This window comes from Macrobrachium rosenbergii, chromosome 37, assembly GCF_040412425.1.
Source record: "Macrobrachium rosenbergii isolate ZJJX-2024 chromosome 37, ASM4041242v1, whole genome shotgun sequence".
NCBI classification, from domain to species: domain Eukaryota; kingdom Metazoa; phylum Arthropoda; class Malacostraca; order Decapoda; family Palaemonidae; genus Macrobrachium; species Macrobrachium rosenbergii.
This window is the reverse complement of record NC_089777.1, coordinates 4,713,015-4,740,931: the sequence shown is the minus strand read 5'-3', so window position 1 is coordinate 4,740,931 and position 27,917 is coordinate 4,713,015. Positions and strand designations below refer to the sequence as shown.

General features: G+C 33.5%; 1 protein-coding gene across 1 annotated transcript in view; it reads right to left on the bottom strand.

The window, feature by feature from the left end:
- The window catches only part of LOC136825099 (uncharacterized), a 96,606-nt gene that overhangs the window by 11,233 nt on the left and 57,456 nt on the right, over positions 1–27,917 (bottom strand). Inside the window, exons 9-11 of the mRNA XM_067081143.1 lie at positions 8,379–8,423; positions 4,766–4,836; positions 4,228–4,266 (exon numbers count right to left, since the gene is read on the bottom strand). Coding sequence (XP_066937244.1) covers positions 4,228–4,266; positions 4,766–4,836; positions 8,379–8,423 — 155 coding nt within the window. The remainder of the gene's footprint in view (positions 1–4,227; positions 4,267–4,765; positions 4,837–8,378; positions 8,424–27,917) is intronic.

Here is a 27,917-nt window from a genome sequence, read left to right as displayed (position 1 = left end):
TTATCCATTCATTTATCCAATTTTCCTACTTACTGCATTTATCACCCCTTTTTCCCCTTGACGGGTCATTTACTCGTTAAATTAAGCAACCTCCCTGATACCCTCTAAATATTTTTGACATAAACATCTCTAACTACAAATGAAAGGGTTGCCAGTTTATTCTGCTTTCCCTGTTTTGGCCATAATAATCGCTTTCCCTTTTAGTTTTCTGTAAAAGGAAACTACTGGGTCGGCTTTGTCGGTCCGTCTGCACTTTATTCTGTCGGCACTTTTTCTGTCCGTCCGCACTTTATTCTGTCCACATTTTTTCTGTCTGCCATCACATCTTAAAAGCTACTGAGGCTAGAGGGCTGCAAATTGGTATGTTGATCATCCACCTTCCAATCATCAAACATACCAAATTGCAGCCCTCTAACCTCAGTAGCTTTTATTTTATTTAAGGTTAAAGTTACCCATAATCGTGCTTCTGGCGACGATATAGGATATATAAGCCACCACCGGGCCGTGTTAAAGTTTCATGGGCCGCAGCTCAAACAGCATTATACAGAGACCACCAAAAGATAGATCTATTTCCGGTGGCCTTGATTATACTCTGTAGCGACTGTACAGAGAACTCGATTGAGCCGAAGAAACTTCGGCGCAATTTTTACTTATGTCATTCACAGTCTTCGTTATTTTCTCCACTTTCTTTCTATTTAGGCATTCTATCAATCAATCATGTCTCCGGATATTTTCTTTTATTTTTTACATTATCTCCACTCATCAGGTTACCCCCATCATTCGTATTTCCTTCCTTCCCCTCATTCTTTTATTTTCTACATTATCTATCTCTTCTCTTTAGGTTGCCTCACATCTTTCCTATTTCCTTTCTTCCTTCTCTCCTCATTTTTATTTACTGGTTCTTATCTGTTGGTCTTATTCCTAATTTCATTCCTGCACTTCCAATTCCTTTATTCAACTATTATCTTAACCATTCCCGCACCTGGTTCCGGACCCATTCAGTCTTGGATGAATTTCCTTTAGTTTTCTCTAAACCACCACAGACAATTAAGGGCCGAGGAGGGAAATGCAGTCCAAAACGAGCAACTTCTTACAGGGGATCGCGCAATGAAATACGGAGAATTTTGACAGAGGAATTCTCCCCGAAATGGGCATCATCATTTGCCGATGGAACGCGACCTGAGGAGTGGAATTTCTTGCAATGAAACGAACCTCAGATTGAAGAACCTTCGACAATAGACCGCGCTCTTCAATGCGACTTTTTTTCCCCCCCAGTGGAACCCGCCTGAAACGAGTGTTTTTGTAACGGAGTGATTTCCTGATTCAGTGAAATGCGCCCTAGACTAGAGTATAGAATTTAAGCCAAGGCCAAGTACTGGAACCTACGACGTCATTCAGCGCTGAAGGGGAAATTATCAGTAAAAAGGTTTGAAAAGTGTAACGGGAGGAAAACTTCAAAGCAGTTGCACTATGAAACAATTGTTAGGAGACGGTGGAAAGTAGATGAAAAAAAGAGAAGATGAACGGAGGTACATTAAAAGTAATGAAAGGGTTTGCATTTACCTAGACTAGGAAGCCCAATGGCGCAATATAATGCGCCCTGAAATACCAAACCAATTTCAGTCCGGATAATTCTTAATACAAATAATTGAACTGCCATTTACGATTATCATCAAATTGACTAAATAGTAATGATTCCATTTTATTGGGAATATTTCTGTTATTGACGGTAAATGATATATAAATAGATATATGTATGTATATATATACACACATATACATAAATATATATATATATATATATATATATATATATATATATATATATATATATAAATATTATATATATAAATATATTTATATACATACATAAGTATATGTATATATATATATATATATATATATATATATATATATATATATATATATATATATATATATATATATATATATATATATCGTCGTTTTTATCACCATCATTATTGCTAGATATATGAAACGGCTTATCGATATTCACATTAACATGCAAGATGTATAATAAAACCACTTACGGTCTCGAATATTACCATCATCCAATATTTATTAAATCCTCAAAAGTCGAACGCAGCTCGCAAATGATGGACCAGCAAAAAAAAAAAAAAATTAATAAATAAAAAAAAATTCAGCCACACCTTTCACTGCCGCTTAAAAAAAAAAAAAAAAGAGGAAGGCCGAAAGGAATTCAATAAAAGGGCTGAAAATGCTGTCACTTCCACCATTGAATTGCTAACATCCGACATAAGGCTGATATATATGCGACCTCCTGCTGCTGCTGTCTAGCTCCGTCGGAAAATATTATTATTCGCGTTTTAGGAAAATGCCGGCATTAAATTCCTATTGAAACGCCCATTAAAATGCCAGCGACGTTTCCCCTGGGATAAAATGTCTGCTGAAATGTGAATTTATATCTGTTTGTTCTTATGTGTATGTATATATATATATGCATATATGTATATATATATGTATATATATATATATGTATATTTATATATATACATTTATATATATATACATTTATGTATATGTATCTATATACATACATTTTATATATAAATGTGTATATATACACACACACACATATATATATATATATATATATATATATATATATATATATATATATATATATATATATATATATATATAGACATATATAAATATAATATATATATATATATATACATATATATATATATATATATATATATATATATATATATATATATATATATATATATATATATATATATATATATATATATATATATATATATATATATATATATATATAGAGAGAGAGAGAGAGAGAGAGAGAGAGAGAGAGAGAGAGAGAGAGAGAGAGAGAGAGAGAGAGAGAGATGGTGTGTGTGTGTTTGTACAGTACATACATACATTAATTTTATTTATTCATTTGTCTATCCAACATTAACCCTAGATTTCAGGCTGTGTGTGTGTTTATATGATGAGAGAGAGAGAGAGAGAGAGAGAGAGAGAGAGAGAGAGAGAGAGAGAGAGAGGTCTAAGGTGATTAAGCGACGTTGTAGGCAATGTGGCAGTCGAGTGGTGTAATTCCATAACCGGACTAAAATTCTTGCCTAATTAAGGCGGAAGTGACGTATAACTTCGTTGGCCCTTTTCACCCAAATGAACTTACTTGGGGCCTGAGCGAAATATAATCAAATATCGCCCTCAAAAACTTTTGCACTTTCTTTGGGAGCGGTTCCCGGAAGAGGGAGTCAATTGTTATTATCCACAAATTTTTTCTATAATAATAATAATAATAGCAATAATTCATAAGAGTGATAATAATAATAATAATAATAATAATAATAATAATAATAATAATAAAAATAATAATAAAGGTGACATGAACAAAATAATTAACAACAGGGTCCGGAAAGAGGTGTCAATTATCATAATACTTGAATTTCTTTATATTAATAATAATAATAATAATAATAATAATAATAATAATAAAAGCGACATGAACAAAGTAATAATTAATTGTAAGACTAAAGGAATAAAAAAATGGAGAAAAATATCATTGAATGTATCCAGTAGTAACAGAGAGTGAATATCAAATCTTGGAAACAAGAAAGAAAAATTATGAAAAATGTCAGAATAAACATTTTAAAACAATCAGTTCAAATGAAGGCTCTTTGGGTGCATATTAGGGGCAATAAATAATGGGGTATATATATATATATATATATATATATATATATATATATATATATATATATATATATTATATATATATATGTATGTATTATATATATAAATTTATAATTTATATATATGTATATATATACATTTATACATACATGTATGTATGTATGTATATATACATATACAGTATGTATATATATATATATATATATATATATATATATATATATATATATATATATATATATATATATATATATATATATATCTGGGAATATTCATCTAGTAAAAAGGCGTTCAACGAATGTTCCTCAATTCAGCAAGAACACGTTGACTCTCCTGAGAAGGAATATGATATACTTTTTAAAAAGTCTGACAAAAATTGAAGATTTCAAACCCGCACAGAGAAAGCGCTGGATAGTTTGTATATTTAATTCCCCATAATTCTTGTATAAGTACCTGAGAAATTATCAGATTTAAAGAAGATGAAATCTGGAGAACAATGAATTAATAACTTACTTGTCAAGAATGAGGGATGGTTTGAAAGCTTTCCAGTGCCTGCAGGGCAGGATATTTCGACAGGGAAAAGATGAATAACTCATTAACATAATGCATCATCGGTGCCTCATATTTGGAGTAGAGGAAATTTGCATACGTGAAATGAGAAAGTGGGTCGACACATTAAGAATAAGGACTTGAATAGAATAGAATATAGAATTTGGGCCAAATGCCAAGCGCTGGCACCTATGAGGTCATTCAGCACTGAGACGGAAATTGACAGTAAAAAGGTTTGAAAGGTGTAGCAGGAGGAAAACCTCGCAGCTGCACTATGAATCAGTTGTCAGAGAGACTGGAAAAGTAAGATGGAAGAAAGAAAATATGAATGGATGCAAGAAGGGCTGCAGCTAAGGGCTTAAGGAAGGGACGCTGCAAACAACCTTTAGTGATGCCTACAGTGCACCGCGAGAGATGCACTGATGGCGCTACCCCCCTACGGGGTCGACAAAATAAAAATTTATTCTAATGAAAAAAAGTCCCCTCGTGAAGAGAGCTTTACCTCGCATATAAAGTTTTGATCCATCTCGCTAAGCTTAGCAATCCATCTCTTTCAGTGGAGAGACGGAGGGGCTTTTAGGAAGAGAGAAAGAAAGAAAAAAGAAAGAAAGACAGAGAGAGAGAGAAAGATAGAAAGAAAAAAGGAAAAAAAAAAGAAAACAGATAAAAATGCGAGTGCGAAAAAGCCTGTGCGAATTTCGGAGAAAAATGTTCATATTTTTACTGATTTCCCTTTTTACTTTAATAAAATACTTTAGGGGATAATAAGCTTAAGAATGACTAGTATGCGTTTAAGTGGTTCGAAGCAACAAGGAAACGAGTTAAAATTGCGCCGAAGTTTCTTCAGCGCAATCGAGTTTTCTACAGAGCGTATAATCAAGGCCACAGAAAATAGATCTATCTTTCGGTGGTCTCGGTATAATGCTGTATAAGCCGCGGCCCAGGAATCTTTAACCCCGGCCCGGTGGTGGCTTGGCCTGTATCGTTGCCAGATGCACGATCATGACTAACTTTAACCTTAAATAAAATAAAAACTACTGAGGCTAGAGGGCTGCAATTTGGTACGTTTGATGATTGCAGAGTGGATAATCAACATACCTATTTGCAGCCCTCTAGCCTCAGTAGTTTTTAAGATATAAGGGCGGACGTACAGACAAAGCCGGCACAATAGTTTTCTTTTACAGAAAACTAAAACTAATTAAAGAAAAGTTATTTTTTAAAAATAAGATTCTTTCTTTTTTCTTTTCTATTCAAGAATGATTTATGGAGGATACCAAGCACAAAATAAGAGCAGATACAGTAATTTAGTGCCGTTACTGCACCTCACGCGGCGCACTGTAAGCATTGCTTAAGATTCTTTGCAGCGTCCCTTCTGGCCCTAGCTGCAACCCCTTTCATTCCTTTTACTGTTCCTCCGTTCATATTCTCTTTCTGCCATCTTATTCTCTCCTGACAATTGTTTCATAGTGCAACCGCAATGTTTTCCACCTGTTGCACCGTTCAAACCTTTTTACTCTCAATTTCCCCGTCAGCGATAAATGACCTCACAGGTCCCAGTGCTTGGCCTTTGGCATAAATTCTATATTCCATTCCATTAAAGAAAAACTGCCTCTTAAAGACGTAGATCCCAAATGGAAAACAAAACAATAGATAATTTTCACGCAGATGAAAGCTTTTGAGAAGCTGCTCAGACGACACTATTACTCATATATATATATATATATATATATATATATATATATATATATATATATATATATATATAGATAGATAGATAGATAGATAGATAGATAGATATATATATATAATAAATATATAGATAGATATATATATATATATATATATATATATAAATATATATACATATATATATATATGTATATATATATATATATATATATATATATATATATATATATATATATATATATATATATATGTATATACACACACACACACTGAGAATTACAGCTGATTATTCTGAGAATCTGTTTACGTCTCATTACCAACAATGAGAGTTGAGTAGGTTCCCCAAATCCCACGTCGTTCTTTTTAGGATGTTAGGAAACAAAATTATTATTATTATTATTATTATTATTATTATTATTATTATTATTATTATTATTATTATTATTCAGCATGTGACTCCAGCTCCCGTCTTATTTTAGGATATCAGGTAAATACAACATTATTATTATCATTACTATTATTCGGCATGTGATTCCAAATCCCCCGTCGTTCTTTTAGGATATTAGGTAACAAAACTATTATTATCATTACTATTATCCACCACGTGTCTCCAAATCCCACGTTGTTCTTTTAGGGAATTCGGTAAAATATCTTTTATTATGGCTATTATTATCATTGCTATTATTCAGCACGTGACTCCAAATCCCACGTCGTTCTTTTAGGACATTAGGAAACAAAATCATAATTATTACCATCACTCACCATGTCAACACAACCATAAGGAACAATCCTGTAAGACCTGTAACCTGCTAAACAAAGTTCCAAACTAAAAGAAAGAAGCAAAATACATAAAATAAGAATAAAAGGAAAAGAAAGTGTTTACTAACGAGAAGAGGAAAGAAAGAAATGAAAGCACTCCAGAGGGACCACATAAGAGGTCCTTAAAAGTAGGGGTCTTGGGAGACGGGAAACTTTAGACCATCATTACAACTGTTGATTCTCCTCATTAAAGTCTCCATTAAGGAGAGAGAGAGAGAGAGAGAGAGAGAGAGAGAGAGAGAGAGAGAGAGAGAGAGAGAGAGAGAGAGATGTACAAACAAACAGCCACCTATCAGATGGCAATGTGTACTTGTGTGTATACGCTCAAATATATTTGTGTGCATTGGAGAGAGAGAGAGAGAGAGATTAGCAAACTGAATATGAAATATATAATCAAACAAGAATCCTATTAAATGGCTATGTATATGTGTGTGCAGAGAGAGAAGAGAGAGAGAGAGAGAGAGAGAGAGAGAGAGAGAGAGAGAGAGAGAGAGAGAGAGAAAAGAGATATAATAGCAAACAAGAAACCAATCATATGGTAATGTGGAAATGTGCTATACACTCACATGTATGTGTATTGTGAGAGAGAGAGAGAGAGAGAGAGAGAGAGAGAGAGAGAGAGAGAGAGAGAGAGAGAGAGAGAGAGCACATATATGTAAAGCAGGAGGCCAGCCATCCTTTTTTTTTGTTTGAAGAAGAAGAAGAAGAGCAAGCGAAAGAATTCCGAAACTTAGGTGTACACTTAAAACTTTCTTTTTTCGTCCTAACTTGCCCATCAACCCATTACGAAGGGCCAACCCGAATTTCGAGCAGAGTTTCAACATTTCCTTGGAAAATTAATGTCCTGAAGCACAAGTTTTTTTTTCAAATGGCGTAGGAACCGAGACGGGCAAGTTATAGAGATTTGGGAAACACAGAAGAATGCCAGAGAGGAAAATACGATTATAAGACTACTTGAAAGGATTGGTACGGACATGGATTATTTTTAGCGTAGTTCATCTGTTAAAGGTTAAATAAATATATATATATATATATATATATATATATATATATATATATATATATATATATATATATATATATATATATATATATATATATATATATATATATATATATATATATATATATATATATATATATATATATATATATATAATATGGTCTGGACATGGTACTGTTAGTTCACCTGTGGTTAAAGAAATATATACATATATATATATATATATATATATATATATATATATATATATATATATAAATATATATATGTATAAATATAATATACATATATATAAATATATAATATATATATATATATATATATATATATATATATATATATATATATATATATATATATATATATATATAAAATACTCTTACTACATTTCAACTCCAAGTATTACACTTCCGGCTCTCATCTATTGTTCTAAGAGAGAGAGAGAGAGAGAGAGAGAGAGAGAGAGAGAGAGAGAGAGAGAGAGAGAGAGAATCACATATACGAATTCATATCCATGATCATTTGTTCAGTGTAACTGCAGCAAAAAAAAAAAGGAAGAGAAAATATTTATCCAGCAAAAAAAAAAAAAAATTAACAAACATACCTTACCTCCCGACCAAGTCCAACCACGATTTTCGAGAGCCCTTACCTGCAAAAAGAGAAAAAATTAAGATGAATTAATATTAGCCATGTGCCGCCTTTCAATGAACACCTTTGATGTGATGAAATACTATTCATTAAGGAATAAAATACCGACTCGATTCATTTGTACGCAGATGGGATGGCCTCCCGACCAATGGCAGTTTTACAGACAAGTGGGTTACCCAGTTACGACTGCTCCAGGCACCAGGTTCTTGGACTATTATTATTATTATTATATTATTTATTATTATTATTATTATTATTATTAAAAATAAATTATTATTATTATTATTAAAAATAACTTATTATTATTATTATTATTATTATTATTATTAAAAATAAATTATTATTATTATTAAAACAACATTATTATTATTATTATCATTAAAAACAACTTATTATTATTATTATTATTATTATTATTATTATTATTATTATTATTATTATTATTATTGTTATTAAAAATAACTTTATTATTATTATTATTATTATTATTATTATTATTATTATTATTATTATTATTACTGAATTGGATTCTAGAATTTAGGCCAAAGCCAAGCGCTGGGACCTATAATGACGTCATTCAGCGCTGAAAGGGAATCTGACAGTTAAAAAAGTTTGAAAGGTGTAACAGGAGGAAAGCCTCGCAGTTGCACTGTGATACAATTGTTAGAGAGGGTGGAAAGTCAGATGGAAGAAAGGGAATATGAACGGAGGCACAGAAAAAGGAATAAAAGAGGTTGCAACTAGGGACGGAAGGGGGGTTGCAAAACTAACCCCCCTATGGGGAATTATTATTATTATTATTATTATTATTATTATTATTATTATTATTATTATTATTATTATGAAGGGAGTAGGCCTTCTCTTAAGCATGTCCTGTTAAAAAGAATGGCAGTATAAGTGGAATTGATTTTATATCAGATCTTTTCAATTCTTCTCACTATTCTCAACTATCGCCTTTCCCCTTTATCCGGATTGTGTGCATCGGACAGCTCTTAGCAGAGATCAGCCTTGATGAAAAGAGAATAATCAGAAGAACTGAAAAGATCTTTTATAAAATCAGTTCCATTCATGGTGCCATTCTTTCTAACAGCAAATATTATTATTAATCATTATTATTATTTTTTGGTCTATCACAGCCACCCCATTCGACTGGGTTTATTATTATTATTATTATTATTATTATTATTATTATTATTATTATTATTATTATTATTATAGCCGTTTCTACGGTCTTTAATTTGTATCTATAAATCTTATAACCTCTTGGGATGAGTTCTTAGATTATTATTATTATTATTATTATCATAACAGCCGTTTCTATGGCATTGAATTTCTCTTTCTCTGGCATTCTCTCTCTCTCTCTCTCTCTCTCTCTCTCTCTCTCTCTCTCTCTCTCTCTCTCTCTCTCTCTCTATATATATATATATATATATATATATATATATATATCTTATAATCCCGTTCCCATCAGCGTGTGGCTGGTTTATATATCAGGTTTCCTAAGGCCACTGAATCACAAAAAAGGTGAAGTTAGACATATAGAGGACATTTTATCCTTTCGAAATAACAGGATCATAAAAATGACGTAGACCTATAATGTCCTATGTCTTTTCGTCGGTTTACGCAGCTTATGACGTTTGGATTATAGGTCTATCCCTATCTTATATTCAGCCGTTTTATCGTGGTTCTTGATGTGGTTATTCTTGGTTTTGGTGCTGCTTTTGTGGTGATTGCAGTGCCTCAGAAAAATGTTCAAATTAGATGTCGTAGAAACAGCTATTATATTCAACACTGCTGCTCTTTTTACTATTATTATTATTATTATTATTATTATTATTATTATTGTTGTTGTTGTTATTATGTTCCTAACGTCATTATGATTTTAATTTAAGCGATAAATAACCAAATGAAACACTTCATTGTTTAAGTATTAGCATTTGCATACTGACAGTCACAGTGAATTTAAAAAAAAGAAAGTACAGAAATATTACAAAACCACACTATCAAGAAAAAAATTCATGACAAACAAATACGCAAAATAATAAAAAAAACTCTCAGCATAAATAAAAAAAATATATATCTTATGACAAAACTGCCTTTTCTCTAGTCTATAAGAAAAATAGAAAAAATGATTCCTTCGCCATCAGCATATACGTTTAACTCTGTTATTATTTTGTTTTTGCTTTCTTTTCGTACATTCATTTTATTTGGAGAGAAAGAAAGAGAGGAGTTGGCATTTGGAACATAGTGACATTTTGTCCGTAGGCGCCTCCACCCTTCCGGAATATCCACCCGTCAGAGGAACGCAAGAGGACCCCGGAACAGGCTGGAAAAATCAAGACGTTATTTGGTTCCCTCACCGAAGTGACACCAGCATCTCACCGCGTGAACATTTTACGATGGAAGTCTCCCATAAGGCCTCATAATAAGGGATAATATAGGAGATTTTCAACCCGACGACCCTCGCGAGATAAAGAAGCCCCCTCGGGGAAAACTCCCACGATCGTAAGGTCGCTTCGGGCATGCTAACAAGGTCTATTTTGAGCACGGGGACGTTGGAAAATGCGAAGGAGAAGAAGCCGGGACCAAATAGCGCGCGGGATTGGCCACAAAACCGCCAGTTCGCTATTTCGTATGCATTCCTCCGCTCCGGATAACAAGGGCATACGACGGCAATCATCTTTAGGGTCACCTGCCTGTCTAGGACAATGGGATTCTCACCTTTAAGGATCCCGCGTGTCGTGTCTCTCCGCCCCCACCCCCCGCTGCCTGGCGGCTTTTCCTTATTGGATTATGATGGATGTGAGGCGTTTCGAGATTTTAATCAACGGGTTTTGACAAAAGGAGCTCCTCTCTCTCTCTCTCTCTCTCTCTCTCTCTCTCTCTCTCTCTCTCTTTTGTTGACTGTTTGGAGATGATGTCGTTGACGACCAGGACCAGAATAGAATAAAATACAGAATTCAGGCCAAAGGCCAATCGCTGGGACCTACTAGGTCATTCAGCGCTACAAGGAAAATTGAGAGTAAAGAAGGTTGCAAAGGTGTAACGGGAGGAAAACCTCAAAGCAGTTGCACTATGAAACAATGTTAGGAGAGGGTTGGGGAAAGCAAGATGAAAGAAATAATATGAATGAAGGTACAGTAAAAGGAATGAAAGGGGTTGCAGCTAGGGACCTACGGAAGGGGTGCTGCAAAGAACCTTGAGTCATGCCTACAGTACACCGCGCGAGGTGCACTGACAGCACTCCCCCCGGCCTACAGGCTCTTCCTGTATTATATAATACTTGTATATGAATTTTTGTCACGAGTGACTTCCTAAGCTCATAACGATTAATATTTATAATATCTGTATACATGCAGAGAGAGAGAGAGAGAGAGAGAGAGAGAGAGAGAGAGAGAGAGAGAGAGAGAGAGAGAGAGAGAGTTCTATAATTCCTTCCTTTAAGAAGGAGGGAGAAAGTCGAATTATTCCTTTCATGGAGAGAGAGAGAGACATTACAGACCTTACAAGAGAGAGAGGTTGAGGTCCTCAGTGTGAGGTTCTATTGATGTCCTTACTTTAAGAGGGAGGAGAACGCATCTTCCGGTATATTTTGCATCTTCCAGTCTTGGATGGTCTGGGAGAGCATCTTAGATATTTGAGAGCTTATTCTTAAACACATCTACGTCACTACCTGTTAGTTTTACCAGATGAGCTGGGTGATTAACAGACGCTGCATTATCGATGCTGTGCGTGGTGGATTAATGTCCTTTTTACTTTCCTAAGAACCCTGGTTAGTTTTTGGCTACACATTAATCTGGAATCCGCTTGCTCAATATTTTGATAATTTCAGTTCCATGAAATAGTAATTCCTTCTAATCTCTTTCAGCATGCCGGGGAACTGAACTCCTCCCATCAAGACTAGTATGAAGCTTAAGAATTGTAGCTCAACGAAGAGTCAAGGTCCTTAACTTCTTCTATTCTAGCTGAGAATGAGAGAGAGAGAGTTTTCATTTTTGCTCATCCTTTTGCCTATTATAATTGCGACAGTTGATTCGAGAAAAAACGGGGCACAAACTGGTTTGATAAGAGGATAATCATGTGTTCAGCTTTATTGTTTTGAAGTTATTATTATTTTTATTTTATTTTGCCAATAGAATTATTATTTGATCATTGCATAAATACTATATTCAAGGATCATGGAATAAGGTCTTTAACAAGATTTCCTTGTTTGTGATTGTCTTTATTAGGTCCTTGGAAATAAAAACATAGCATTCCTATTTTATCATTATAGTTATTGATTCAAATTTATCAGAGTTAAATACCATCCTATTTATCTCAGAAGATGAATTTATTATTTTGTTTAGGTCCCACAAAGGAGCCACTGACTTGAAATTCAAGCTTCCAAAGAATTCTTGTGTCATCTGCGAAACTTCTTACTACTGAGTCCTTAAGAAAAATTACTGTCTATGTCTGCAATAAATAATCACAAACAGCGAACAAAGAAACGTAACACCGTGCAATTATGTACACGGATATTACTTAGCTTCATCAATCATCGTTTGCAATCACTATCGATTTTAAAAAAAATTCTTTTATCCATCGGCCGTCAGTCTTTGTCAACAATGTTATGTGGAAAACATTTTTGAATAAATAATATATTATGAATGATTCTCAAAATATATTTAGCAAAAGTCTCAGGTAAATAACATCTCCTTTCTTTTTCATTTTTCATATTTTTATATCTCCTTTCGGGAGTTTTGGAAAAGAAATTCAACAGTTGGGTTTGTGTACTTTTTCGGGTACAAAACCATTTGTCCGATATTTGAACAATCTATTTTTTCATTAAATGTTCTCTTATATTTTTTCATTCTCTCTTTCTATACTTTCATAATCTGAGATGTCAGACTCACAGGATTGATACTTTCTCACTCCTAGTCTTGAACCACGTTTTGAAAGTTCAAAGGAGTTACCTATATGCATATTCTAATGCTCATCATAAATTTTCTTTCAGTTTACTTCGAGAACAAATAATAATAATAATAATAATAATAATAATAATATTAATAATACCAATTTAATAATAATAATATGGCAATAATAATAATGGTCCTGCTAATGATAATTTTAATAATAATAATAGCCTAGGACATATTTAATAAATTCAGCAAGAGAAGTTTTTAGAATCTGATAAGTATTAAAAGTATTTTCATCTCTTACGACCTGTATCAATTCTAAATATATAATAATGTAAATAATCATGAAAATGTCAAAGTATTTTAGGCACAGAAAAAATAGTTATACATTTATACAGTTAATCAGACTGTTCTTAGAAAATTAGAATTTTGGATTATTTTATTCAATATCTTAGAACAGCAAAGTCAAATAAAAATTTTAGGGAAAAGATGAAATTTTGAAAATATTTCTTCAAGACTTCCATTCCCATTTTCTTTTGGATTGCATAATCTTGTTTCTTTGGTCTATCGGTTCTTTTTAGTTCCATCAGTTATAAGGAAAAGATATATCAGAATGCTGAGACCCACTTTCTAAGGAGGGGAACAAGATCCTTCTGTCTCTTGGGGGTGAGGGGATGGGTGTTTTTTCAACGTATATATTTTCCGGAAGTTCTAAGTATTTTATATATATAACGATATTTACAGTTATCAAGTAACAAATATGTTTTGACCCATTCTCTTGTTTAAGAGAGAGAGATTTATTTTTGACCAATTTATATTCTTACTATAGAAATTGTATTTTCCATATCCTTCCCATTTTTTCGTCTCTTGGAGGGTTGTTTTAGAAAGGATGTTCTGGAAATCATACTCTAGAAGTTCTATGACATTATGGAGAGAAAGAGAGTGTTATATACTATTATTTCTTTAAGGCGTGCTAACCTCATTCACAAATACTAGGTCTAAAAGAAATCATTTCTAGGTGAATTTGATGAATGGTTCTAGAGAGAGAGAGAGAGAGAGAGAGAGAGAGAGAGAGAGAGAGAGAGAGAGAGAGAGCTAAAAAGTGTTAGTAGAAAGGAGAGACAGAGAGACCAGACCTAATATGGAGCTAAGATTAACAGGTTTGAGGCTGAGAGAAGGATTAGAGATTTTAAGACGTGGCTAAGAACCAAGTGTGCTGGGTAGAAAGGAGGACAGAGAGAAATCCTTATATGGAGGTAATCCGAAGGTTTATAGAGAGAAATGAATTTCAATCACCAGAAATAAGATGTGCTAAAACTCTTCATCAGCCGAAAGGAGAACTGAACTCCGGCTAATATGGAGGTAAGATAAGGTTTAAGAGAGAGAGAGAGAGAGAGAGAGAGAGAGAGAGAGAGAGAGAGAGAGAGAGAGATAAGATGTGCTTTCATTTTTTTGCTCACAGTTTGCCTTTATAAATGGAGTTGACAGAGAAAAATCCTTATATGGAGGTAAGATCAGGTCTTGATCAGAGGATATCCCATGATTATTATTATTATTATTATTATTATTATTATTATTATTATTATTAGAGAGAGATAAGATGTATTATTATTAGTTATGCACAAACACTGGAAAACAAGGAAGATGGAATAATAACTTACTAGACAAGATTTCAAAGAATATATCTTTAGAGAGAGTGGAAATAAAAACATGAATTATTAGAAGATGTATTATTATTATTATTATTATTATTATTATTAGACAGGGATTATTATTATTATTATCCAGAAGATGAACCCTAGGTTTCATATGGAACAAGAGAGACCAAAGAGGAGAGACTGACTTGAAATTCAAGCTGTCCAAAGAATGTGTTGGCCATTAAGAAGTAAGAGGAGGTAAAGGGAAATACAGAAAAATATAAAAACAAAATAATAATAATAAATAAATACACTACGAACAAAGAAACGTAAAGACGTGCAATTATGTACCTAAGAGACATTTGGACTTAGAAAGCATCAATCATAGAGAAAATAATACGATAAAAACAACCGCAGGTTTACGGCCGTCAGTCAAAACACGCTCTTACATGGAAAACACTGAATAAATAACATGCTCGGAATGATTCTGAAAAGATATATATAGCAAAACTCTCAGCGAGGAAAATAACATAAGCCTCCTTTCTCCTCTCCGATGTTTTTCCCAGGCTTGGGAAATCTCCTTGCGCGGGAGTTTTGCGAAAAGAAATTCACGAGTAAAAAAGAGAGAGTCTTTTCTTTCAAGATCTTGTTCTCGATATTTGGTTTTGGATGATTCTTGAAGGATGAAAAGGCATTCGATGTCTCCCTATCTCAATGAAAGATACCCATCTAAATCTCTCTACCCTTCTACGGAAGAAATGATTGAACTTTGTCACTCCCTCGTCAATCAGAAATTGCGTTTTCAGTTCAAATTCGGTTACCTGATGATCGAATATTCTAACTTGCCTGCCAATTTTCATTTCAGTTTCAGACTGAGAACAAATAATAATAATAATAATAATTAATCTAATCATAATCATAATAATAATAATAATAATAATAATAGCGATATAATAATAATAATAATAGCCCTAGGACATATTTAATTAAATTCAGCAAGAGAAGTTTTTTCATTCCAAAAGCATTCAACTTTCATTTAGAACAACTTTATTGACGACCTCAACTTTCTAAATTTATAATAATGTAAATAATCATGAAAATGTCAACTTTTTTATGGAAGAAAAAAAGTTCTACAAATACAGTACACAGACTGTTCCAAAATTAGAATTTTGAAAAGTCCACACAAAAAATTTAAAACCATCAAATTCAAATACGGAACTGAATACAGGAAAAATGGATGTAAAATATGAAAATATCAACAAGACTTTATTCCCACTGCAACTTAGTGGATTAAACTTGGTAACTGATTCTTTGGTACTATCAAAGAAATCAGCAGTTATGGGGAAAAGACATCACAGAATGCTGAGACCAATGAGAGAAGGGGGTGGGGTGGAATGCTGAGGACGGGGTGAGGGGAGGGGCTGGTTCACAACGAGACTTATCTTAACGGAAGTTAAAGTATGTGAGAATTAATCATACCTAACAGTTATACATATGCCTTACTATCTGGAAAAATTAATGGCTTTAGAGCTAATGGACCAAGAGGAGAGGGAGGAGAAGAGACAGACAGAGAGAGAGAGAGAGAGAGAGAGGTGTGAGGGAGGGTTGGAGTAGAAAGGAGAGACAGAGAGAGAAGATAATGCTAAAGAGAGTGTTGGAGAGAGAAAGGAGAGACAGAGAGAAATCCTAACATGAGAAACAGAGGTGAGGTTTAGGGTGTGCTAAAGAGAGTGCTGGAGTAGAAAGGAGAGACAGAGAGAGAAATCATAATCTAGAAGTAAGATAAGGTTGGAAAGAGAGAGAGAGAGAGAGAGAGAGAGAGAGAGAGAGAGAGAGAGAGAGAGAGAGAGAGAGAGAGTCTAAATTACATCTTGTTCTCCATCTGAAAGGAGAGAAGATGATAATTAATAAGGATGAAAAAGCATTGAGGCCCCTATCACAATGAAAGATACCCATCTAAATGAAAGAGACCCATCTAAATAAGAGAGATGAATGTCAATGTTCACATCAGAAATAAACAGAGAGAACTCTCATTCACTAAGACCGATTTGAAACACCCCGCCCGCCAGGAATAAAAGTCATTTCCTGTCAGAGAGAAAAAACATTTCACTCTTAATGAAAAGAGTGTTAATCTAATCAGAATCAGATTAACACTATATGGAGGTAAGATCCAAATTAAGAGATATCAGAGAGAGAATGATATCCTAGGTAGAGAGAGAGAGAGAGAGAGTCAGATTTCATTCATGGAAAAGTCAAGTTTTCATTTAAAGGAGAGAGAGTCAACTTTCATTTATGGGAAAGATCAAGGTTTCATTTATGAGAAGTCAACTTTCATTTATGGGAAAGTCAACTTTCATTTATGGAAGAAAAAAAAAAAGTCTCAAATGAGAGCAGCTCCTCTGGAAAAGAAAGTTAGTATTTGAAAAAGTCCACAGAAAAATTTAAAAACCATCAGATTTAGAGAGAGAGAACTGAATCTCTACATAGAAAAATGGATGTATATATGAGAGTGTGTGTGTATGAAAGCCAGAACAGAGAGAACCGCACTGTAAGCAAGGTTCAACCAAACTTGGTATACATATGACTTACTAGAGAGAGATCAGCACTGTAAGGTGCAAAGACATCACTAGCACCAAAAGGGCACCAAGGGGGTTGGGGGTGGGGTGGAAAGGAAGGACTTCCATGAAAGGAGGCTGAGTTCTGAGAGAGACTTAGTAACTAATTAAACTTTAGAGAATTAATCATACCTAATTTGGTATACATATGCCTTACTATCTGGAAAAGAATACAGAGCGCTAATGGTACCAAAGGGGTGGGGGTTGAGGAAAGAGAGAGAGAGAGAGAGAGAGAGAGAGAGAGAGAGAGATGTGCTAAAGAGAGTGAGAGAGAAAGAGAGAGAGAGAGAGATATAAGATGTGCTAAAGAGAGTGTTGGAGTAGAAAGGAGAGACAGAGAGAAATCCTAACATGGAAACAGAGGTGAGGTTTGAGAGGTGTGCTAAAGAGAGTGCTGGAGTAGAAAGAAGAGACAGAGGAGAAATCCTAATGTGGAAGTAAGATAAGGTTTGAGAGAGAGAGAGAGAGAGAGAGAGAGAGAGAGAGAGAGAGAGAGAGAGAGAGAGAGAGAGAGAGTCTAAATTACATCTTGTTCTCCATCTGAAATGTAAGATGATAATTAGCGAAGGATGAAAAGGCATTCGATGTGCCCCTATCACAATGAAAGATACCCATCTAAATGAAAGATACCCATCTAAATAACCCAGAGATGAATGTCAATAATTCACATCAGAAATAAACCCCTTCACTCTCATTCACTACCGATTTGAAACACCCCGCCCGCCAGGAATAAAAGTCATTTCCTGTCAGACTGAAAAAACATTTCCACTCTTAATGAAAAGAATTAATCTAATCAGAATCAGATTAACACTAATAAGCTTCATCCAAATTAGCGATATCAGAGTCGAAATGATATCCTAGGTACCACAGTTCCCCAGAGAGAAAGTCAGCTTTCATTCATGGAAAAGTCAACTTTCATTTATGGGAAGTCAACTTTCATTTATGGGAAAGTCAACTTTCATTTATGGGAAGTCAACTTTCATTTATGGGAAAGTCAACTTTCATTTATGGAAGAAAAAAAAAGTCTCAAATGAGAGCAGCTCCTCTGGAAAAGAAAGTTAGTATTTGAAAAGTCCACACAAAAATTTAAAAACCATCAGATTTAGAATACGGAACTGAATCTCTACATAGAAAAATGGATGTATATATGTATGTGTGTGTGTATGTGCCAGAATAACGCTGAACCGCACTGAGCAACTTCAACCAAACTTGGTATACATATGACTTACTATCTAGAAATCAGCACTGTGGGGGTAAGACATCACTAGCACCAAAGGGCACCAATGGGGGTTGGGGGTGGGGGTGGAAAGGGAAGGACTTCCATGAAACGGGGCTGGTTCTGCCCGTAGACTTAGTAACTAATTAAACTTTACGAATTAATCATACCTAATTTCGGTATACATATGCCTTACTATCTGGAAAAGAATACTTTAGCGCTAATGGTACCAAAGGGGGTGGGGGTTGGGAAAGAGAGAGAGAGAGAGAGAGAGAGAGAGAGAGAGAGAGAGAGAGAGAGAGAGAGAGAGAGAGATAAGATGTGCTAAAGAGAGTGTTGGAGTAGAAAGGAGAGACAGAGAGAAATCCTAACATGGAAACAAGGTGAGGTTTGAGGGTGTGCTAAAGAGAGTGCTGGAGTAGAAAGAAGAGACAGAGAAAGAAATCCTAATGTGGAAGTAAGATAAGGTTTGAGAGAGAGAGAGAGAGAGAGAGAGAGAGAGAGAGAGAGAGAGAGAGAGAGAGAGAGAGAGTCTAAATTACATCTTGTTCTCCATCTGAAATGTAAGATGATAATTAGCGAAGGATGAAAAGGCATTCGATGTGCCCCTATCACAATGAAAGATACCCATCTAAATGAAAGATACCCATCTAAATAACCCAGAGATGAATGTCAATAATTCACATCAGAAATAAACCCCTTCACTCTCATTCACTACCGATTTGAAACACCCCGCCCGCCAGGAATAAAAGTCATTTCCTGTCAGACTGAAAAAACATTTCCACTCTTAATGAAAAGAATTAATCTAATCAGAATCAGATTAACACTAATAAGCTTCATCCAAATTAGCGATATCAGAGTCGAAATGATATCCTAGGTACCACAGTTCCCCCCAGAGAGAAAGTCAGCTTTCATTCATGGAAAAGTCAACTTTCATTTATGGGAAGTCAACTTTCATTTATGGGAAAGTCAACTTTCATTTATGGGAAGTCAACTTTCATTTATGGGAAAGTCAACTTTCATTTATGGAAGAAAAAAAAAGTCTCAAATGAGAGCAGCTCCTCTGGAAAAGAAAGTTAGTATTTGAAAAGTCCACACATAAATTTAAAAACCATCATATTTAGAATACGGAACTGAATCTCTACATAGAAAAATGGATGTATATATGTATGTGTGTGTATGTGCCAGAATAACTCTGAACCGCACTGAGCAACTTCAACCAAACTTAGTATACATATGACTTACCATCTAGAAATCAGCACTGTGGGGGTAAGACATCACTAGCACCAAAGGGCACCAATGGGGGTGGGGGTGGGGGTGGGGTTGGAAAGGGAAGGACTTCCATGAAACGGGGCTGGTTCTGCCCGTAGACTTAGTAACTAATTAAACTTTACGAATTAATCATACCTAATTTCGGTATACATATGCCTTACTATCTGGAAAAGAATACTTTAGCGCTAATGGTACCAAAGGGGTGGGGAGAGAGAGAGAGAGAGAGAGAGAGAGAGAGAGAGAGAGAGAGAGAGAGAGAGAGAGAGAGAGAGAGAGATTTTATCGGTTGTCATTCAGAGTTATCCCAAACAGCGCCAGGTTGGTCAGCTAGTAGAATATCAAATTTAGGCCAAAGGCCAAGCACTGGGACCTACGAGGTCTTTCAGCACTGAATGGGAAATTGAGTGTAGAAAGGTGTATATGGCAGTTTTAAAGGTGTAACAGAGGGAAACCCTTTTGCTGTTGCACAATGAAACAACTGTTAGGAGAGGGTGGAAGGTAAGATGGAAGAAAGAGAATATGAATGGAGGAACAGTAAAAGAAATTAAAGGGGTTGCAGCTCGGGGCATAAGGAAGGGAAGCTGCCAAGAACCTAAAGTAATGCCTACAGTGTACCGCGTGAGCAGCACGGATGGCACTACCCCCGCAAGGGATCAGATTTAGAATATGTTACACCATGAAATAAAACAGAAATTGGAAATGAAATAGGTCCGGACTGTCAAAAATATTTTCCGTAAAAGTGAAACGACTCATTACAGTAAAAGTAATGCAAAGTAACACGTACAGAGAACTGACATATAGTGTAAGATCATTAAGAGAATGACCTTCAAAGTGGTGTTCACGGACGCAAAGTTCAATTCCATTACTTCCCCTACTTGCTCCGTTTTACAGCTCAAACCATCTAAAGGAAATGAAAGAATTCATTCTAGCTGTAATTTTACGTAGAACACACACACACACACACACGTATAACTCAATCAAGAAAATATGGAACGTGATGAATATATAAATAAAGACAAAATCGACGAAGGAAAGAGAAACGATGGAGTGCTGCAAGGCCTTTCGACTTACACTAGCCCTTTACTTAGCAGACTGAATAAATATAAAAGTGAGTTTACAAAGAAGGCTCGTAAAAATGACAGGTGGGGATTACAAGGAAAAAATGTACCTGGAATCCAACACAATTAAAGGATTAGCAGACACACCAGACATACGAGCCTTCTTTGTAAACTCACTTTTATATTTCTTCAGTCTGCTAAGTAAAGGACTGTAAGTCGAAAGGCCTTGCATTGTTTCTCTTTCCTTCGTGGATTTTGTCTTTATTTATACATACATACATACATACAAACACACAAAAACAACACACTAACTACATAAAGAATAAACAATCTTTCCCCATCTGAACTTATTTCGCTCAACACACGAACCAGCATTGAACAAACATTTGTTCACCCAAAGATTATTTGGAAAACTCTAAGCAAATATTCCGGGGCAAAATCAATGTTTTCAAGTACCTCAACATACAAATTGAACTTATTCAATATCTGCGCGTTTTGGAGCCTCAAAAAGAGTGCATGTATGGATTCCTATTGCATCAGTATTCAGAAAATAAATATCATACGTTATTCTATTTGCGAATGCTGCACAAAAGCCTGAAAGGTCTACGTATGTGATAAAATGAATTTGTTGTGCAATTGGAACTTCAGTTGTTCAAACGAAGCTGCAATGTATTACTACCCTTGTACACTTCTTGTAGTTTAACAATTTACTTCCACTTTTATCTACTTATTTATTAATTTTTAACTATTTTTTTTTCTTTATTAATATGTGATCTCTTCTTTCTATATTTCCCTTTACCTTCTCTTGCTTCTTTCTAATGAACACCATTTTCTTTGGGAGCTTGAATTTCAAATTCAATGGCCCCTGTGGTGGGTTTGTTCCATATGAGTAGGGTTCATCTTCTGAATAATAATAATAATAATAATAATAATAATAATAATAATAATAATAATAATAATAATAATTTCTTTCAAATGAACACCATAATATTCTTTGGAAGCTTCTTGAATTTTAAGTTAATGACCCTTATGGTGGGCTTGTTCTATATGAATGGGGTTCATCTTCTGAATAGTAATAATAATGACTGAACATTTTCTGCGAAGAGAGTATGACTTATTTCTTTTTATTCAGTTGTATGGTTGGCGACAAGGAATATGTGCAGTTCTTTACTCATGTGTGCATATAAATGAAAGCTCATGAATGTGACAGCATTCATGTCCAAGTAATACTGCCTAGTCGTGACGTATGAATGAATGACTAGTGAGAGAATAGCATTAGGAGCCAATCTATCCATCTATCTACCCTTATATTTATCTGTCTATTATTCTATCTATCTATCTATGTACTTAACGAACTCTCCTATGTGGAAATGAAGAGCGGGTGTTGAACACATATTAGCTTAGGTGTGTAAGGCTGGGATGATGAATTAGTGTTTCGAAATGGTTTAGGCAAGTGGAAAGAAAGGGGCATACACGCTAATAGGAGGAGGAGGAGGAGGAGGAGGAGGAGGAGGAGAGAAAGGCCCAAAAAGTCTGGAGGAATGGCTGAAAGCAGAAGTGGGAAAAAGAAAGAGCGAAAGTGTGTGCAACATATATTTGAATGAATGTATATGCGCGTAAAGGGATTTGATATGCTGCTGATTAGAATGAAGTGTCATATATATATATATATATATATATATATATATATATATATATATATATATATATATATATATATATATTATATGTACATATATATATAATCAACACACAATCAGGTGTGGAACAGAAATAAATGTCTAACTCACATTGGGATCGGACCCTCGTCTTTTAATTGAATTTCAATATATATATATATATATATATATATATATATATATATATATATATATATATATATATATACATACACACACACATATATACATGTATATATGGAAATGAACACATGAGAACGTATTTCACGGGGAAATAAATTTGACACACATCGAGATCGAAACCCGGGCTTTCGAGTGAAAGTCCAGAGAACAACCTCAGGTACGTAGCACTTACGTTCCAACTTCTTTTAAGATCGGAATGGTTCAGCTGGTAGCGCCTTTGCCTTTCAATTGAAAGACCTGGGTTGATGTGAGTCAGAAATTTATATATATATATATATATATATATATATATATATATATATATATATATATATATATATATACATATATGTATATATATATATATATATATATATATACATATATGTATATATATATATATATATATATATATATATATATATATATATATATATATATATATATATATATATATATATATATATATATATATATATATATATATATACATATACTGTATATATAAAGGCCAATAAGCCTCCCTACCTAGACCTCCGAAAACCCAGAGAAATGGACAGCAGGGTCTACTATCAATCACCGGGCAAAAGTATTTTGCCAGATTCGGGACCCAAAATTGGCCCCGTAATTCTTTTATCTTCGGGGATAAGCGTCCGATTGGTTTACTGGGGAGATAATGAGAATCTCTCTCTCTCTCTCTCTCTCTCTCTCTCTCTCTCTCTCTCTCTCTCTCTCTCTCTCTCTCTCTCTACATTTTTATCAATCTGTTTCTTTCGTCGTGTTCCATACCAGTGCAGAGTATCACACCTAGTTCAATGATTCTCTCTCTCTCTCTCTCTCTCTCTCTCTCTCTCTCTCTCTCTCTCTCTCTCTCTCTCTCTCCCTACATTTTTATCAATCTGTTTCTCTCATCTTGTTCCATACCAGTGCAGAGTATCGCGCCTAGTTCAATGATTCTCTCTCTCTCTCTCTCATTTGCAGATTAGAATTACGAATTATAAGGTCGATGAATTACATTTACAAACGAAGAAATAAGTGATTACTACAAATCGCGTTTACAAAATAAGGGACTGAGATTTGTACCTCAAGTAATTACTGTAACTTTATCTCTCTCTCTCTCTCTCTCTCTCTCTCTCTCTCTCTCTCTCTCTCTCTCTCTCTCTCTCTCATATATATATATATATATATATATATATATATATATATATATATATATATATATATATATATATATATATATATATATATATATATATATATATATATATATATATATATATATATATATATATATATAATCCCCATTCTCTGTAACTGTTCAATCCATAATTTGAAGCGAATTCCTAACACCATCCTCTATACGTGTTTAAATGGTCTATCTCTCTCACTGTTCTCTCTCTCTCTCTCTCTCTCTCTCTCTCTCTCTCTCTCTCTCTTTATTGTATTATGTCATCCCTTTCATCTACAGTCGAACAGAAAAAACAGAGCTATTTACGTTATTCCAAATCAATTCATGATTCAGACTCCTATACAATTGTCCCTGGTATTTCATTATCAGTCTCTCCCTCCCATTTTTTAATTCAGGGGCTCTACCCCTCCCCATTCCATTTGGAGATTAGAGGGCCACACTAATTACTGTTTTTTAAAGATCAGTCTCTCAATGGCCACTTGTTAACTCAGGTTGTTAAATGCAATGAATTATCATTTTTGTTGCAATGAATTTTTTACGCTGATCGTGACCATTTCTTATATTCTTTTCTAATCTATCCTGTTCAAGTGCTCATTTTTGTAACTTGAAACTGGCATTAACAAATATATACAATCATATACAATTGATATAAATATATATATATATATATATATATATATATATATATATATATATATATATATATATATATATATTATATATATATTATATATAATATATTATATATATATATATATATATATATATATATATATATATATATATATATATATATATATATATATATATATATATATATATATATATATGTATATATATATATATGTGTGTGTGTGTGTGTGTGTTTTGAGATACTTCTCATAAGAAACTCCTTTTAAATTTATTTTTGTATTTATTTTTTAGTTTCCTATTTCAATTTATTATGGCGTCAGTAACCTAAATGTTGTGACGCCAGTTTTAGTGGCCCTGATCAATCAATCAATTACATTTGAGTTTTATTTATCGAATATTTAAGAGAAACTTATGACTCTTAATAGAAAGAATGATCTCTGTGGCATGAATTACCTTTCAACTCTTAGGTTCTCATTAAATCATTTCCGTTAATTTGGGAAATGAAGGAAGTTCCATAAGTAGATGCCCCGCAGGAGGGTAGTGCCGTCATCGCATCTCACGCGGTGCACTGTAGGCAATATTTAAATTTCTTTGCAGCGTCCCTTCCTTCAGCCCCTAGCTACAACCCCTTTCATTCTTTTTACTGTACCTCCTTTCATATTCTCTGTCTTCCATCTGACTTTCCTTAACCCTCTCCTAACAGTTGTTAGCAGGTTTTCCTCCTGTCACGCCTTTCAAACCTACTTTATTCTCAATTCCCCTTTCAGCGCTGAATGACCTCATAGGTCCCAGCTCTTGGCCTTTGGCCTAAATTTTATATTCCAGTTCCAATTCCATATGTGGATGAGATAAGAAATATGAGATTGAGATGGTTTGGACATGTCTTTCGCACAACCAATGGAAAATAGTACAGGATAATATATATATATATATATATATATATATATATATATATATATATATATATATATATATATATATATATATTTATATATATAAATATATATATATATATATATATATATATATATACATATATATATTATATATACATATATATATATATATATATATATATATATATATATATATATATCCTTCAAAAGAAGTCATCATTACTTTACCCCATACAAAAAATGGGAATATAAAGAAGATATATATATATATATATATATATATATATATATATATATATGTACATATATATATGGTAACGTAAATGGTAACGTAAACAATAACCAAAGTTATTTATAAATAATTACATAAATGAAAATAAATGACCTGTGATGTGTTACACACCTCGGCCCGCCTGTGAAAGCGCTTAACACTTGACCAGAAACTGAACAGGTGAAGAGAAGAGCACTTGATTCAAGTGACACTATAGGAAATGAAGAAACAAATGCCTATGACGTCAGTTATGACATCATAATTCAACATGGCCGCCCTTTCCCACGATCGAGCAAGATAGTTTGTAACAAGAAATAGAAAAGAAATACGACGATGGTGTAATGGGGGAAAAAAGGACAAAGACGAAAAACAGAAACAGGGGAGAAGCAAAGGGAAACAGTAGATAAGAAAGAGACAATAAACAAAAACTATGTAAGAAGACTCGACCGAATAGGAACTAACAATTCATCGCACGAGAAATGGCTTCGCGGGCAACTTCAAAGAGATATGAATATTTTTGCGGAACTCAAAACAGTTCTGCATCTGAATGACTTTAAAGTGAAACGCACTATTCCTGGCCACTGAACAGAATTTTAACTTGAGTGGAGGGCCATATATATATATATATATATATATATATATATATATATATATATATATATATATATATATATATATATATATATATATATATATATATATATACATATAAATGTATTATGTATACATACATTACATATATGGTTATATATACTGTATATATATATATATATATATATATATATATATATATATATATATATATATATATATATATATATATATATATATACATATATATATATATATATATATATATATATATATATATATATATATATATATATATATATATATATATAAATTGTAGTCAAGAGCAGAATACTCTGGAGATTCACACTTCCTTTATTGCTTCCTACGTTTTCGTGATTCATAATCACATCATCAGAAATTCTATGGAAAATGAAATAAATTAATAAAAGTACTGATAGTATTACGTTAAAACATTAGTCACTAAAAATCTATAAAGGCTGTTCAAAATTACATTAGAGCACACTTAAATACATAGCTTAAAATCACGTTACACACGGACACATATGGTTACACAGAGCACATTAAAAATAGCAAAAATTTGAACAGCCATTATAGATTTTTAGTGACTAATGTTTTATAATTCAGTTTTAGCCGTTCAGTACTTTTATTAATTTATCCCCTGATGATGTGATTATGAATCACAAACGTAGGAAACAATAAAAATATATTATATACATTATATGTATATATATATATATATATATATATATATATATATATATATATATATATATATATATATATATATATATACAGAGAGAGAGAGAGAGAGAGAGAGAGAGAGAGAGAGAAGAGAGAGAGAGAAGAGAGAGCCAGTATCTATTTAGGACTAATCATTCTTAATAATGTTTAATATATCATAACCACAGATAATGAAATCACATAAATCTGACTTTAATATTTAGGCTGTCAAAGCCTCTCACTTCAGCCAACCAGAGATAAAGACCGTGAAAAGGACAGGGGTTGGAGTGGCTGGACAGTAAGGTAAACAAAACCAGAAAATAAATGAGATGAAGTACGAGGATCTAAAGATGGAACTGGTAGAAAACCCCACAGTTGCAATAAGAAGCAATTGTTTGAGAGGTTGAACAGCAATATTGAAGAAACAGAGAAAGAATGTAGAATTTACGCCAAAGGCAAAACGCTGGGCCTATGAGGTTATTCAGCACTGGAAGGGAAATTGAGAGCAAAAAGGTCTGAAAGGCGTAACAGGAGGAAAACCTCAAAGCAGTTGCACTATGATACAATTGTTAGGAGAGGGTGGAAAGTCAGATGGAAGAAAGAGACTATGAACGGAGGTACAGTAAAAGAAATGAAAGAGGGTGCAGCTAGGGGCTGA